The sequence below is a fragment of the Acromyrmex echinatior genome, unplaced genomic scaffold (assembly GCF_024713525.1).
Source record: "Acromyrmex echinatior isolate Ae372 unplaced genomic scaffold, ASM2471352v2 Scaffold42, whole genome shotgun sequence".
Taxonomy (NCBI): domain Eukaryota; kingdom Metazoa; phylum Arthropoda; class Insecta; order Hymenoptera; family Formicidae; genus Acromyrmex; species Acromyrmex echinatior.
The window spans coordinates 45545-60385 of record NW_028259075.1 but is presented as its reverse complement, the minus strand read 5'-3'; the positions used below and the strand labels follow the sequence as shown (position 1 = coordinate 60385).

Sequence of the window (14841 nt, the reverse complement as noted above, 5' to 3'; positions counted from 1 at the left end):
ACGCTATGTGATGCTTTTTTACTACAAAAAAGGCAAAAACGCAGCACAAACATGCAGACAAATTTGTGAAGTTTACGACGCGGATGTAAGTGAACGCAGGACGCAGGAGTGGTTTGTTCGATTTCGTTCTGGAAATTTTGATGTCAAAGATCGACCTCGCTCTGGTCGGCCAGTCACTGAAAAAGTCGATGAAATTTTACAACTAGTCAAGCAAGACCGGCATGTGAGCTGTCAGGAGATAGCCAATGCACTAAGAATCAACCATATGACAGTTTGGAATCATTTGAAAAAAGCTGGCTACGCAAAGAAACTCGATGTTTGGGTGCCACATGAATTAACGCAAAGAAATTTGATTGATCGAATTTCCATCAGCGAAACACTACTAAAACGCAACGAAATCGACCCATTTCTGAAGCAAATCATCATAGGCGATGAAAAATGGGTGAAATACAAGAATATTGTTCGTAAAAGATCATGGAATAAGCGCGGCGAACCACCACAAACGACTTCAAAGCCTGGATTGATGGCAAATAAGATGATGCTGTGTGTATGGTGGGATTGGAAGGGAGTCGTCCATCATGAGGTGTTACCACATGGCCTAACGATTAATTCAGAGCTCTACTGTTCACAACTGGATAGATTACAGGAAGCGATTAAGGAAAAACGACCAGAATTGATTAACAGAAAAGGTGTTGTCTGCCATCATGACAACGCCAGACCATACACATCTTTGATGACGCGCCAAAAATTGACGGAACTTGGTTGGGAAGTTTTGATGCATCCACCGTATAGCCCGGACCTTGCACCGTCTGACTACCATTTGTTTCGATCTCTGCAGAACTCTCTTGATGGAAAGACATTGGCCGACAAAAGAGCTGCCGAAAATCACTTGAAAAAGTTTTTCGCCGATAAACCACAAAAGTTCTACACGAATGAAATTACCTGAAAAATAGCAAAAGGTTATAGATAATAATGGCCAATATATACTTGATTAAAATTGATTTTCAATAAAGAAAAATTTCATTCAAAAATTGAACAAAAAACCGCGGATACTTTTTAAATGATCCAATATTTAGCAAATTTGATTAATATTTCTATTTACCAATCTCTCTTTTAAATAAACTACTTTTTAAGTAGGTGACAGTATAAATTTTTAACTTTTCTAATAATATACCGAAAAACATGGTTGAAAATGGACGGGAGAATCAGAATTTTCTGATTAAATTTATTAGAATTCTAATTAAGATAGCCGAAATTCTGGTATATATAATATTCCTGGGAAAATATATATATATCTATTAGGATTCTTATTTTTACCAGAATAATTATATCAATCAGAATTCTAGTAGATTTAACCAGAAAATTTTTATTCGTTCATTTTCCACTAGAATTACTGTTTAATCCAACCAGACTATTTTTCTCAGTGTAGCTGGAGTTTTCGTGAAACAAAGCAAATCTTTTATTGCTTCAGATTAATCCAGGTAGAATACAGAGTAATAATTAAGTCATAATTAAGTCATAATGAATCATAGGATGTCATCGTGACGTTATTTCATATTTAAAAATAAACTTTAAGTGATAAATAAGATCATAATGATGTCCTTATAATGGAAAAAAACCCAAGAACAGCAAGTCACATCAAAATGACATTAAAATGAATCGAAAATGACTTTTAATGATCATTTTGGAGTCATTTTGATATCATAATAACTTGTTGTTCTACTTGGAGAGTCTGGTTGGAATTCTTGTTGAAAATAGATCAATTAGAATTTTCTGATTGAATCTTATAATTCTAGTCTATTTATTTTCTTCTTCGAATGCCATACGCTATCTCAGCGCCTCTCTCAGGGGAGACCAGGGTCAGTTGAATATAAGTAGAATAATCGAGACTACATTAAAAACAAAACACGCGAAAAATGCGTAAACGTGTCTGAGCAGCAGCGATTGCCGCTAACATCTTGTTGCGAATACATCTATGATAGAAGTTATATCATAATTTTAAAAAATCGTACACCTAAGTAAATATTTTTATTCTTAAAGTTTTTCTTTTACTATCGTATATGATTGTCTGAGATTGATTTCTACTTAGATAGTAAGTGTAGTTCTTACTTAATAAAGTCCAACAGATTTTTTTTTTGTTTATGTGTCTCTATTATTGTATATTGTTTTTTAAAAAATGAACGGATAGGGATAGTAGAGTAACTACAGCATGGAACTGTATGACTCATTTAGTGACGACTCTTATAATACTTACTCAAAATTTTATTCCTTTAAAGAGATTTTCCTCAGTGGTAAATGTTATAAGTTTAGTTCTCTCATGTCCAATCTCGAAAACTAGGCTTATTCGACATGTTTTTGCACGAAATGAACAAATTTTGCAAAAAAAAGTATGTTTGCCTTGCGAAGCGAATGTTTGTGTTTAAAATATTTTTATAAAAGTTTTATTAATATGTAACCAAAGATGTAGCTTAAAATACATTAACATACATAATCTTTATTTTAATAATCTTAGTCGAATTACCCCGGTCCTGGGGCTAGTTGAATCAGATGGAATGCATTAGAAAAATGCATTTTTTTCATATTGGTTATTAGTTTCCCCTTATTATTATTAAAATATTATTAGGTAGTCAAATGTATGTAGTAACTGGTGTAGAAATTCATTTTTTCGATAAGTCTCTTAATTTTGTCTGTAAAAATTCGAAACTGAGAAATGAGTCTATTAGCCCCGGTCTCTCCTACCTTTGCGCGCACACTCGTACACAACATATATATGGGGATTTACAGTTTAAACGCTGATTCCGAACGGCAACTTTTGATAGGGAGGTTTTCTGGGCAAGTATACTATTGGTTTGCCATCGCCTTCCGAGAGGAGCTACGAGTGTATGAAAATTTTTCGGTTCTGCCTGGGATCGAACCCGGGATCTCTAGTATATCAGACCAATCTATCTGGGATAATCACAAAGAATTCTGATTGACATGATTTTCTGATAGAGAATCTGGTTAGATTAATTGGAATTCCGATTGAAAATGAAGAAATCAGAATTTTCTGATTGAGAATCTAATATAATTCTAGTTGAGATAACCACAATTCTGATTAATATGGTCAGATATTCATTTTCAGCTAGAAATTTTTCTTAATATATTATTGCGACTTCTACTTCAGGAGCAGCAATATCTATTTGACCAAAAATAGAATTCTTTCTCTTAATTGAATTAAGATTAAGATTTTCTGATTAACAATCTGATTAACATAACTAATCTGTACTTCGCGGGTTTTCTCCATGTCTTGGTCCATTCTTGATGTGCCAACGTTTCGTGGGCCTTGCACGAAACGTTGGCACATCAAGAATGGACCAAGACATGGAGAAAACTCGCGAAGCACAGATTAGTTATATAGAAAGCACCCATGGAAGCATCAAGAAGATAATCTGATTAACAATTAGGATCATGCAGAAGATCGAGATTGCGATTAGAAATAAATAAAAAATTAATCAATCGCAATGTATAAATCCGAATGTATAAATAAATACCGAAGAGTTTAATTAGTGTGGATCGCCGCGAGCATTGAGCCTGGGTCATCTCAGGTTCTCTCGAGTAAGAAAAGCTGCAGGAGAAAAATTGTAATAGGTGACATAACATCTATTTAATCCTTGAGCACAACCCGAGACTCTACAGAGGTCCATCATGGTTAAAAATTACGCGAGACCATTTTATGGGCAAATGAAAGTCGAGACTTTGTCTTCCATGTTTTTATTACGTCGTGTTTTTTTCATGTGCGTAGTGCACGAGCTTCGTCATCACAGCATTTGCAGTGTGACGGCCGCATTTCTCACATTTATAATATTTCATAAAATATATTTATTATAATATTTTCATAAAAATATATTTTCGCTGAACGTATATCATCGCTGAAAAAAAATTTTTTGGTATTTGTGATTAGAATTGTACGATAAAATAATTGTGAAAGAATTATACTAAGAAAAAATATATAATTGGCATTAAAAATGTTTTATTGTATTATTGTAGTATTATTGTAGTTATAGTATGTTAATAATAATAATAATTGTATTTACAGTTTTATATATAACAAAAAAAAAATATATATATATATATATATATATATATATATATCTGGTTGTCCTGCAAAACTACTATAACTTTATAATTGTTTTCAAGAGTAATAATAGAACTATAAAACTTAGTTTTATTAGTTATATTGGTAATAATGTAATTATTTTTATAAATAATAAAAATATTATATATGTAATATACTTTTATATAATGTGTATATTACTACTAATATTGTAATAATCATAACTATGAAAATCCTAATTATTTAACCATGCAATTATCAGTATAATAAATATCGAAAACCTTCCTCTAGCAATAAATATTGTATGTCGCGTGAGATCCAAGAATAGAAATACAACGCAAATGGGATATACATGACGCAAATGGGACGTATGATTCGTTTTACAAAATTAATCGTAATAGAACAGAAAGAGAGACTACATATCCAAGCAGAATAAAAAGTCACAATAATGTTAAAATGGCATTAAAATGAATTGAAAATGATTGAAAAATGATTTTTAATGATCATTTTGGAGTCATTTTGACATCACTTTGATATTATAATGACTTGTAGTTCTATACTTGGTTCATTAATTAATTTACATTAATTAATCCGTGAAAAGTTAGGAGAGCGAAGAAAGGCGTTTTCGGAATTTCATTCAGGAAATATTGATCATCGTCGCGGAATTGCCCGGTCATTGGAATGCGCTGTCTGCCAGTGCATAATTCTTCGACAGCAATCGCGCGGAAACCTTTTATAGCGAGAATAATACGAAGATTATTTCATAATTTACTATATTTCAGAATTTACATCCTGTATACGCATGCATAAATGCATTACACTATTTTCGACTCAGAGATTTATAATATAGTTTCCTTGCAGCTGCATTCGATTAAAATTATACTTCTTCACGAAACAAGACATTAAGATGTATATCTAGAATAGTATATCTAGAATAAGAATTATATCTAGATAGTTCTTTATTTGAACCAAATTTGACTATTGTCTTGACTTGTTAAGAATCAAAATAAAATCATTTTTTCAAAAAAATGTCAAATTCTGTATTTTGCGAGCGTCCGTCAATGGCGCAATCTTTGCGTTTAGATCAGCGCTTTTGTTACGAATATTATCGATAACTATATCGCGATATCACTTATCCGCAAGATAAACGATAAAATTGTCGGACGATACCGAGAGAAGATAGACAGATAAAAATTCAAGTACGAATGATCGGACAGTCTTTCCTCGGTGGTTAACGCGGGTTCGTCAATCGCCCTCAGAACAAATCTCCTTATTTAACCGAGCAAGTGTCATCCTTATAGAAATTTGATACTGGAAGGTAATAATTAAGTACTTATTTTGAATATTAGAAGCATTGGCGTTTCAGTACTTTCAATACTTAAAATTCAATAGTTAAAAGAATTAACTTAACTAGAACAATAACGTAATAAAATCAAGATAAAATAAAATTAAAATTACTTTAGAAAAAATCGTGATAATATCGTAAAATACATTCTCGATTATGATTTTGACTTGATGAATGACTTGACATGACAATGATTTTTATGGGACTTTTTTACTAAAAAATCACATAAAAGTCATTAATATGTCAAGAATATTCATTACAAAATCATTATTAGAAATAAAAAATTTTTCATAAATATGTAAAAATATGTATAAACATGTATAAACATTAATATGTATGAATATTCATATAACTATATTAATATATATATATATATATCTATATCCCTATAATATATAATATATATATATATATATATATATATATATATATACATAATATGAAATATGTCTATACATGTTCATTCATCTTTCTTTCTTTTGTAAAAGACTTTTTAATGTAATAGAAGTAATAATAACAATGTGAAAACATTACAAATAATTAAAAGAATAGTTTTCACACTATTCGTTTTAGAAAAAATCAAGTTTGGAGAAATGTAAAAAAATTCCTTATATATAAAATTATACATAATTGTGTATGAGTAATTTTTTTTTACATTTCTTCGAACTTGATTTTTTCTAAAACAAACAATGAGAAAATTATCCCTTTAATTATTTTTGATATTTCTGTGATCATTATTATTATTTTTATTACACTAAAAGGTAATTTTACAAAAGAAAGAGAGATGTATGAATATGTACGTGGACATATTTTATATATAATTATATGTATATTTATGCATCTTTGTATATATTTATATATATTCACGCAAAAAAATTTTCTATCAGAGAAGTGTATCATACAACATCATTATATTATAAATTCTTTTTATAATTCTGATATTATTATGTTCCATTTAGAGAATATCAACAGTGCTTTCAATATTCAAAATAAAAATCAATCACTATCTAAGTCAAGAAAAAGCCAAAATGACTTTATTATGACATCATAAAAATCAAAATAATGATTGATTATTTGTTACAAAATTTACCCAAACAGAACAGCAAATCACAATAACATCAAAATGATATTAAAATGAATCGAAAATGATTAAAAAATGACTTTTAATGATCATTTTGAAATCATTTTGACATCATAATGACTTGTTGTTCTACTTGATATTAAAGTGTTTATTGACATTAAGAAATAAAGTCATTTCAATTTTTTGTTGGCCTTTGTATTCCTTGGATATCTTCCAGTATATTCAATTGGCCAGTAAATTGGATTTCTGTAAGGGTGAAAAAAATCGCAGGTGAAGATATCAGACCTTTCTCTCTCTATCTCGACTGTTTTTGTGATCATCCCTCTTCTTTGCTCATCGGAAACGGTAAACTAGATCTTCTTCACTCCACGATGATGCGGTACACGGAAGCGGATCCGATGGCGGAGCGGAGTTACGCGCAGCAGCTCAACGACACGTCGGCGAACAACGGCGAGCAACAATCGCAAGCGACCGGTATCAGATAAAGATATCGCAATGTTTTATCGCGCGGAGGACATTTCTTTTTTCTTGCGCAATTTTTTTTTCAGAATCAATCATAAATGGTTCATCATTTTTCTCTTTTTATTCCTTTTTTGGGTCCGCCAGCGACGAGCGCGGCGACGCAGACGATGGAGCTGCAGGAAAACGTTCCGATCATTCACGCGAATCCCATCACAATCCAACCGGGAGGTGAATAGACTATTAATTAATAATGAAACCCATTAATTAATAATGAAACTCCAAGGAGCACATTAAAATCAAGAGAAAATCAAAATGATTTTCTTTTGACGTCATGAAAGTCAAAATAAATTTTCTGTTACGAAATTTGACTTATTAATATTAAAAATAAAAATAAAATCGTTTTAATTTTTTGTTGACTTTGTGTATTCCTTAATTAGAACGATGTCATTAACGACCGCGATAAAATGTAATTTGTCTCTTCTTTTTTGTGCGTTGCGTAAATAAAAACAGAAAATTAAATTATGATAATTTATTTAAATTATTAATTTATTTTAAATTAATTATTAATTTATTTATTTAAATTAATTAATTGAATTACTAATATATTAAAAAAAATAAATCTAAACAAAGAAAACTGCGCAATGCGTTATATAAACGTTTTTCTTTTTTTTTCATGTAATACAATTGTTGCTTCACAGCAAAAACAATTTTCCTTAGTTATTGAGGTAGTAAGTTAATAATTTTTCAATTTGTTATTAAAATATTTAATGTATAAAACTATTATTCCGATTATATTCTCTATGACAATTTCCAAGAACATGCATATATAATTTTTTTTCATTTCCATGGAAAAAATTTTTAAACAATTGCTCGAAAAAATAAATAAAAATTACAATAGGCTAATCATATATATATATATATATACATATAAAATAAACAAAAAAAAATATACAAAAATATCAAATTGATATATTTGATATATAAATATATATAATAATTAAACTTAATATATGTATAAAATATTCAATATATTAAATTAATTTATATACATATTAAATATTAAATACATTTATTATATATACATACATATATTTGTGTACAATTATAAATAACTAGTCTTTAATTGATTGTGTAATGCGATGAAAACGATCTTGATAACGAGTACTCACGTATTCAATAAGATTCGCAGCCACCTTTGTCCTTACTAATTATCACATTTGTAGAAGGTGAGAGTCGATTCCGTAGGCCAATTCCTATCAGCACTCTCGACTGGATCTCGACACCTAGGTCGCACTTAAACGCGATCACCGGTACACAGTTCTTGGACGGCGTTGAGCAGTTGGAAATTCAGCAGGTTATTGATTTGAGTACTCGTACGTATTTAGCGCACGATGCGCCAACTTTTTGCTCTAAAAAAAAAATAGAGCGAAGCAAGGAGATAATTATAATAAATTTAAATAACTGATATATAATTGAATAAAATAATTTTAATATATAATACGTCAAATATACGTAAATTCCTTATTATCAAGAAAAATATGCATATTTATTTAATATTGTTTAGATATTTTATATTATTTAATGTTAACAAATAATTATTAATTATAGTTAAATCATATAATTATATTTATTTTTTACTAATATTAAGTTTTATTTACAAATTATTAAAAAATGTAATTTAATTCTACTTGAAATTTTATCAATATTAAATGACGTAATAGATAATACAATTGCATTATGTACGAATAAAAAATATAATAGAGATGTACGCGATTTTTGCGCGAAATACTTGGCAGTACTCGGCAGACTGGATAAGGGTATTCAGTACAGGGTGAAAGTGCCACGCGCGGAAACACTGTTTCTTGCTATGGAATCCAGGATGGAAACGGAATCGCGATTGTGCGGCTGGTACAAAGGATTCGTGTTGAACGTTCTGGATCAGTGTGGCGAAACCGCCTTCATCATCCGAAAGGATCCCAGCTTGTTGCACGTGCCGTGCTCTCGACAGGTAAGTCGACGAAGGCGTACTGTAGTACGCATTCCTGCAATGATACCGGATTTAATTACAGAAAGTTTGACATCTTAATTATCGGCGTATCGCAAATCTTCTTTCTTACGCTGATTTATGTTATATATTTATATTTTGCATATAATTTTAGACGTGCAGGCAACACAATCGTCTTAATAATTTTTTCAGAGTTTAAAAAATGTGTTTTGATGTTTCAAAAGGAAAAAAGTGTCTGATGATTCATTGATAATCTGATCCCAAGTAAAACAATAAGTCATTGTGATATGAAATGATGCTAAAATGATCATTAAAAGTCATTTTTCAATCATTTTCGATTCATTTTAATGTTATTTTGACGTTATCGTGACTTACTGTTCTGCTTGAGACAGTTCAAGAAACACATAAAAGCCAACAAAAATCAAAATTATTCAATTTTGATTCTTAACGTCAATGAACAGTTACATTTTGTAACAAAAAATCATCATTTTGACTTTCTCTGAAATTGAAATGTTTCTTGTGTTATGTTTTGTTTCACAAAGGAAGATATATCGTCGCGATAAATTGACTTCAGTGTGTTCAATCAAATTATTAATCCTGCCGTTCGGTTCGAGAAACCCATTTTTCTTATTAAAACAGAATAATTTTCTCTATGAAATTTTCTGTAACTCCTGTAAATTAGAAACGAATTTTTGACCTTATTAGATATTTTAACATTTAAAATATAAAATAGAAATTTTTTTTGTATCAGTCAAAAAGAGAGAAAATTCAATTATATATTTCAATTTAATAATAATTTACTAGGAGCAAAATAAAACTGTTAAATTATCTCGAAGCTTCCTCAATGATTTGAAAACTTTACAAAAAAATATTTATATATAACGAAACCGTATCAAATTCCGTGTGGGATGCGAACGGAACAGCAGGTTTAATCCTCGATTATCAGATCTTAAAGCAAAATGACGAACATTTCTATTTTCTCGCTTGATCCGTTCATTTTTCTCCAGAGAATTACAGTTGAAAGCGCGAATCTTATCGGTAGCGTGGAGAAGAACTTTTCCCCGATAGGTCCAAGTTTCACCGTGTACAACGCGGTCCAGGAGCCTCTCTGCAACATATATGGACCCTTCACTTGCGACTGTTGCATGTTCAAGGAAGCGCAATTCCAGGTGAATGGGATCATCCATGTGGAATACGTTAATGTCGCACAAAAAGTATCGAATAATCGATCAGATTTATCGCAAATAGTGTAAAACGTAGGACTGAAAACGAGACTTGAGTTGCACACAACTGTTGTTACTTTTTGTCCGACAATATTTTTTATTTATTTTTATTCGATTTATATTTACTATTAATTGATTATTATTATCACTATTATTATTATTATTATTATTATTATTAGAAGCTATTATATTAATAGTATTAATACTACACTGAGAAAAATGATTACCATTATCATAATTTTTAATTATGTTATTTTACTATAATTATAAATATTTTTTATTCTAACTATATATTGAAATTAATTTATAATTATTTTAATCGTGCAAATGATAATTACTTCAATTGCATTATAATAATTATAACTATTGTTTTTATCAACAAGAGACACAAGTGCAATACAGTAATAATCTGAATTTGTTTAACATTGGCAACCCTGTTGAAAATCCTTGTAAGTTTTTTGTACCAGATCTTAAAAAAGTTGTATGTGATCAATCAAGATTACTAAATAAACGTACATGATCATATAAGAATCTTATATAATTTATACATAAATTTTTCTTAATTCTTTTTTATTTTATATATTCAATCCAGTTTCTGTTCATTCAATAATTCTATTTCATTTATTGGGATGATCGATATTACTTTGAAGTGATCATGTAAAAAAGTTATTTCTTAAGAGTATGTTATTAAGGCTAAACAATTAAAATCTTTTCATTGTAATATAAATCATCGTCTACGATTCATGCCAGATTCCTGCACCAACTTGAAAAATAAATAAATTAATTTTTAGCCACAAAATGAATTCTTTTATAAATCCATTCAATGATCTTTGCTTGTCTCATTCCATTTTATTTACCGACACGAGCAACAAATCACACAAAATATTCTAATAATATTCTTGTAATATTTTCATAATGACACTCCAGTTATATTTTTGCAAGATTCACGTAACATGCGTGTAAGAGTCAAATAACATGTTTATAAGATTTCATGTAATATGGATATGAGATTCATGCAAGATTCTTGATTTATTTACAAATCTTGTATGTTCCTGTCCGAAATTTGTATGTGAAAATTTTCTTAGAAGATCTCACAAGAATTTTTCTTGTAAGAATTTGCAACACAGGAAAACAACAAAGATGTAATGATTCACTATGTTAAAAAGTATAGAGTATAGAAATACATATGTGTGAGCCAACCGCAGAACTTATTGCGTAAAACAATACATATATTTTCAGTTGTACATAAAGTAGTCATTTTACCTCGTACGTTAATAACTTGCATTTGACATATTTCGACTGCGTGATTGAATCCTCTTCAGAAATAATATAAATGATTACATAAGCTGAATGGCGAAACTTTATCTTCTCGAAATTTTAAAGCTATGCTACCTCCGAGTTTACTGTGTCAAACTGTGTTATTTATGTTTCTTGCTGGAAAGCAAGTAATGATATGCAGCCTGTAATGATAAATGCGATTATGTAATTTTTTTTTTTTTTCTCTTGCATATCTTTTACTTTTATTACCTCATAAATAGTAAGCATATGTTAAGAAGGTAGTTATATAATTGCGATTGCATTTACTACGTAAAAATTATTTTAAATGCTATTAAAGTTATATTATTTTCTTATTTATCATTCATCTCTTGACATTTTACTATATTTTTTAATATTCAAAATAATTTAATATTTTAGTAATTTAATAATTTAATTTAAAATTATCATAATATGGAGCTTCAACAATTTTTTCATAGTAAAATTATAAATGTAAAGTTATTATCGCAGATATTATAGCAATAATAATTATAAAAATGAATCTAATCATAATTATTTTATCATGTAATTACAGTAAAAAGTTGCAACTTTTTCTCTCAACGTATTTATTGTTAAAAACACATTACATTAATATTTATGTAATAATGTATAATAACATATATAATAATTATATATGTGTATATATTATATGTATAATATAATAAAATTTAATAACATACTTTTATGTTAATTTTAATTACTCTACTTCATCTATTTCTTCCTTTTTAGATCGTATCATTGGATGGATCTCGCCAAGTCGCATCACTAATACATCAATGGGATCACTTTGCAGTCGACTACATCCTGCTTCTCACATTTCCAGTAGATACAGACGTGAGATTGAAAAGCCTGCTCCTCGGCGCGTCGTTCTTAATAGTGAGCGATCACTTTTTAATTTTATTCTGACAATACTTGATTTCTTTATTGAACAAGTTCAAGTCAAAATCCTCATACACATCTTATACATGTATATGTAACATAAATTTACAATTAAATATAATTTATTTATATAATTATATTTTTATGTACAAGAATATATTTTTATGTTTCAGGAATACCTGTACTTTCATCGAATAAGAAGAGCTTCCAGAAGATAGACACTGATTATGAATAATTTGCGACTTTTAAAATTATTGCTTCTATTTGTTCTATTATATAGTACCGGCATAAACTATGGATTTTACAAAACTGATATATCTTTTAAGAAATACAACTTATGCAATCTTACATTACAATTTACGTAAACTTACCCAAGCAGAATAAGTCATGACAACGTCAAAATGACGTTAAAATGAATCAGAAATGATTGAAAAATGATTTGTAATGATCATTTTGGAGTCATTTTAACATTATTTTGAAATCATAATGATTTGTTATTTTACTTAGATAGGTGACTTTATGTAGGTGACAATCGGATTGTATTATCAAATAACATAATTCTCATCGCTTTTAATATTGCAATTTAATACGATAAATACTCACTGCAAAAGTGCAAGGTATAAATATGTAGCATTTTTAAGATTTCTACATGAAAAGAATGAGTTTGTTGAGATATTAAAAAATTTTTTAATCTAGATATAGATCTGAAAAAAATGTGTTGAGCCATTAAAATAGTAATTACGTAGAAATTTCAAGATAATTAGAGTGCTGCAAAATTTTTGACGTTCTAAATCAGTTTAACTTACATAATTATTTTGATGATCCAACAAAATTATTTTTATATCTGTATCTAGCTAAATTTTAGATATTTCAATAAAACCGTTCTTTTATGTAAAAAAATAAAATAAAATAAAATAAAATAAAATAGAACGCAAAATATACGATTTTTCGAGCTCCGAAGCAAAATCTTGAAAATGATATCACTTTTTCATAACTCAATCGTTCAAAGACATTGTGATTTATACAATATAAAATGTTGAACAATATAAAAGATTGAAGATGTTCGTATTTTTATTATTTTCAGGTGATCTATATTTTATCTTTATGTGTATGTGTATATGCGTGCACACAAGATAAAAATTGTATGTATATTATTAAGAAATTATATCATAGAGATAATAATAAATTAATATCCGTAAGAAAGCGAATTACTAGTTTTCTTTCTATTGTATTATATGCGAAAATTGAAGTGAACGTTATAAATTATAAAACATCTTTTAGACTTATTCACAATATATGGATAAACGACTATCAAATTATCCGCATTAGTGTTAATTATTATATACAGAGTGTCTCAAAAGTTTTTGTCAATCGTTTTTGTGTAGATAGAGCGGATTGAGTCAAAAGAAACAAAAATCATTTAATTTCTTTTCATAAATTCAACTCTAAGAATTTTTTCGGAATTTTTAATCAACTTTTTAGTGCATTTTCTTATTTTTACATGAGACAATACGGTATTAAAAAATTCTAAAATATTCTGAAAAAATTCTCAGAACTTTATGAAACGAAAATAAATGATTTTTGTCTCTTGCAGCTTTTCTATAAAGTTGATAGTATTTGAGTAAAAAATTATTCAAAACCAATATTTATAATTTTTAATAATAACATCTTGTTAATTATTGCGAAAATTGCAAAATAGTAGAGGACTTTTTGATTTAGTTTAATCTGCTCTATCTATACAAAAGCGATTCGCAAAAAATTTCGGGACACCCTGTATATGTATATATATAGAGGAAAACCCTCTATTATGAGATAGGTGCCTAATATGAAATAGCAGTGTTTTCGCTAAACTAATGAACGCTATCTATTGGTTCCACCATAAATTTATCGTTCTTAGATTGAAAACTAGTGGAAAATTCATTATTAGATCGCCTGTAATCGTTGCAAAAAAAGATTTTAGAATTTGGATGTCTTCAAGTTTTGAGATGAGCTTTTAAATCTTGTTTATTATTTAATAAATAAATATAATATTATTTGGCAATAAAAATTCTTCATGTGATGATAAAGTAAGATCGTATTAATAGAAAAATACGTCATATGTTGAATTGCTTAATTACAGAAATTAGATTTGATGATTGTAAAATCGAAAGGCGTGAAAATCATAATATGAGATACCCAGCATATTTCTAATATAATATGAAATAATCTATGCTCTTATGTCGTAGTAAAAATTGTTGCTGAAGTATAAATGTTATTGTACAATATTAAAAAGGACAATCGAAATAAACATCGAGTGCCTATTTCTGCGATGCTTGGTTCCAATTATCTGAAGATGAGTCAGCTAGGTACAATGCATATTCATTTTGCACTGGCTGTTTATTTGTATTTTAGAAACATTAAATAAAGTTTTTTTTAATTGCAATATTGATGTACTTTGCG

General features: G+C 28.7%; 1 protein-coding gene and 1 long non-coding RNA gene across 3 annotated transcripts; one reads left to right on the top strand and one right to left on the bottom strand.

The window, feature by feature from the left end:
- Positions 1 to 4299: 4299 nt before the first annotated feature.
- On the top strand, positions 4300 to 13339 carry LOC105149715 (phospholipid scramblase 1). 2 transcript variants are annotated; one of them, XM_011062308.2, is made up of 8 exons: positions 4316 to 5411; positions 6790 to 6993; positions 7126 to 7209; positions 8205 to 8354; positions 8778 to 8989; positions 9994 to 10155; positions 12253 to 12399; positions 12576 to 13339. In XM_011062308.2, the coding sequence occupies exons 2-8, from the start codon at positions 6891 to 6893 to the stop codon at positions 12618 to 12620; spliced, it is 903 nt and encodes a 300-aa protein (XP_011060610.1). In that variant the 5' UTR covers positions 4316 to 5411; positions 6790 to 6890; the 3' UTR covers positions 12621 to 13339. The 2 variants fall into 2 exon arrangements, with proteins under 2 accessions (XP_087272730.1, XP_011060610.1); XM_087416604.1 differs by lacking the exon at positions 9994 to 10155 and having other exon boundaries at positions 4300 to 5411.
- Positions 7091 to 8291, bottom strand: LOC147906404 (uncharacterized). Its single transcript, XR_015548428.1, has 2 exons — positions 8151 to 8291; positions 7091 to 7218 (listed from the first exon to the last, which is right to left on the bottom strand). It is a non-coding gene; the product is annotated as an uncharacterized LOC147906404 (long non-coding RNA).
- Positions 13340 to 14841: the final 1502 nt, after the last annotated feature.

Coding starts and splice junctions, on each gene's coding strand:
- LOC105149715 (XM_011062308.2), top strand. CDS start 6,891: ATGATGCGGTACACGGAAGCGGATCCGATGGCGGAGCGGAGTTACGCG. Junction 7,210..8,204: donor CATCACAATCCAACCGGGAG/GTGAATAGACTA, acceptor TCACATTTGTAG/AAGGTGAGAGTCGATTCCGT. Junction 8,355..8,777: donor GGTTATTGATTTGAGTACTC/GTACGTATTTAG, acceptor AATACTTGGCAG/TACTCGGCAGACTGGATAAG.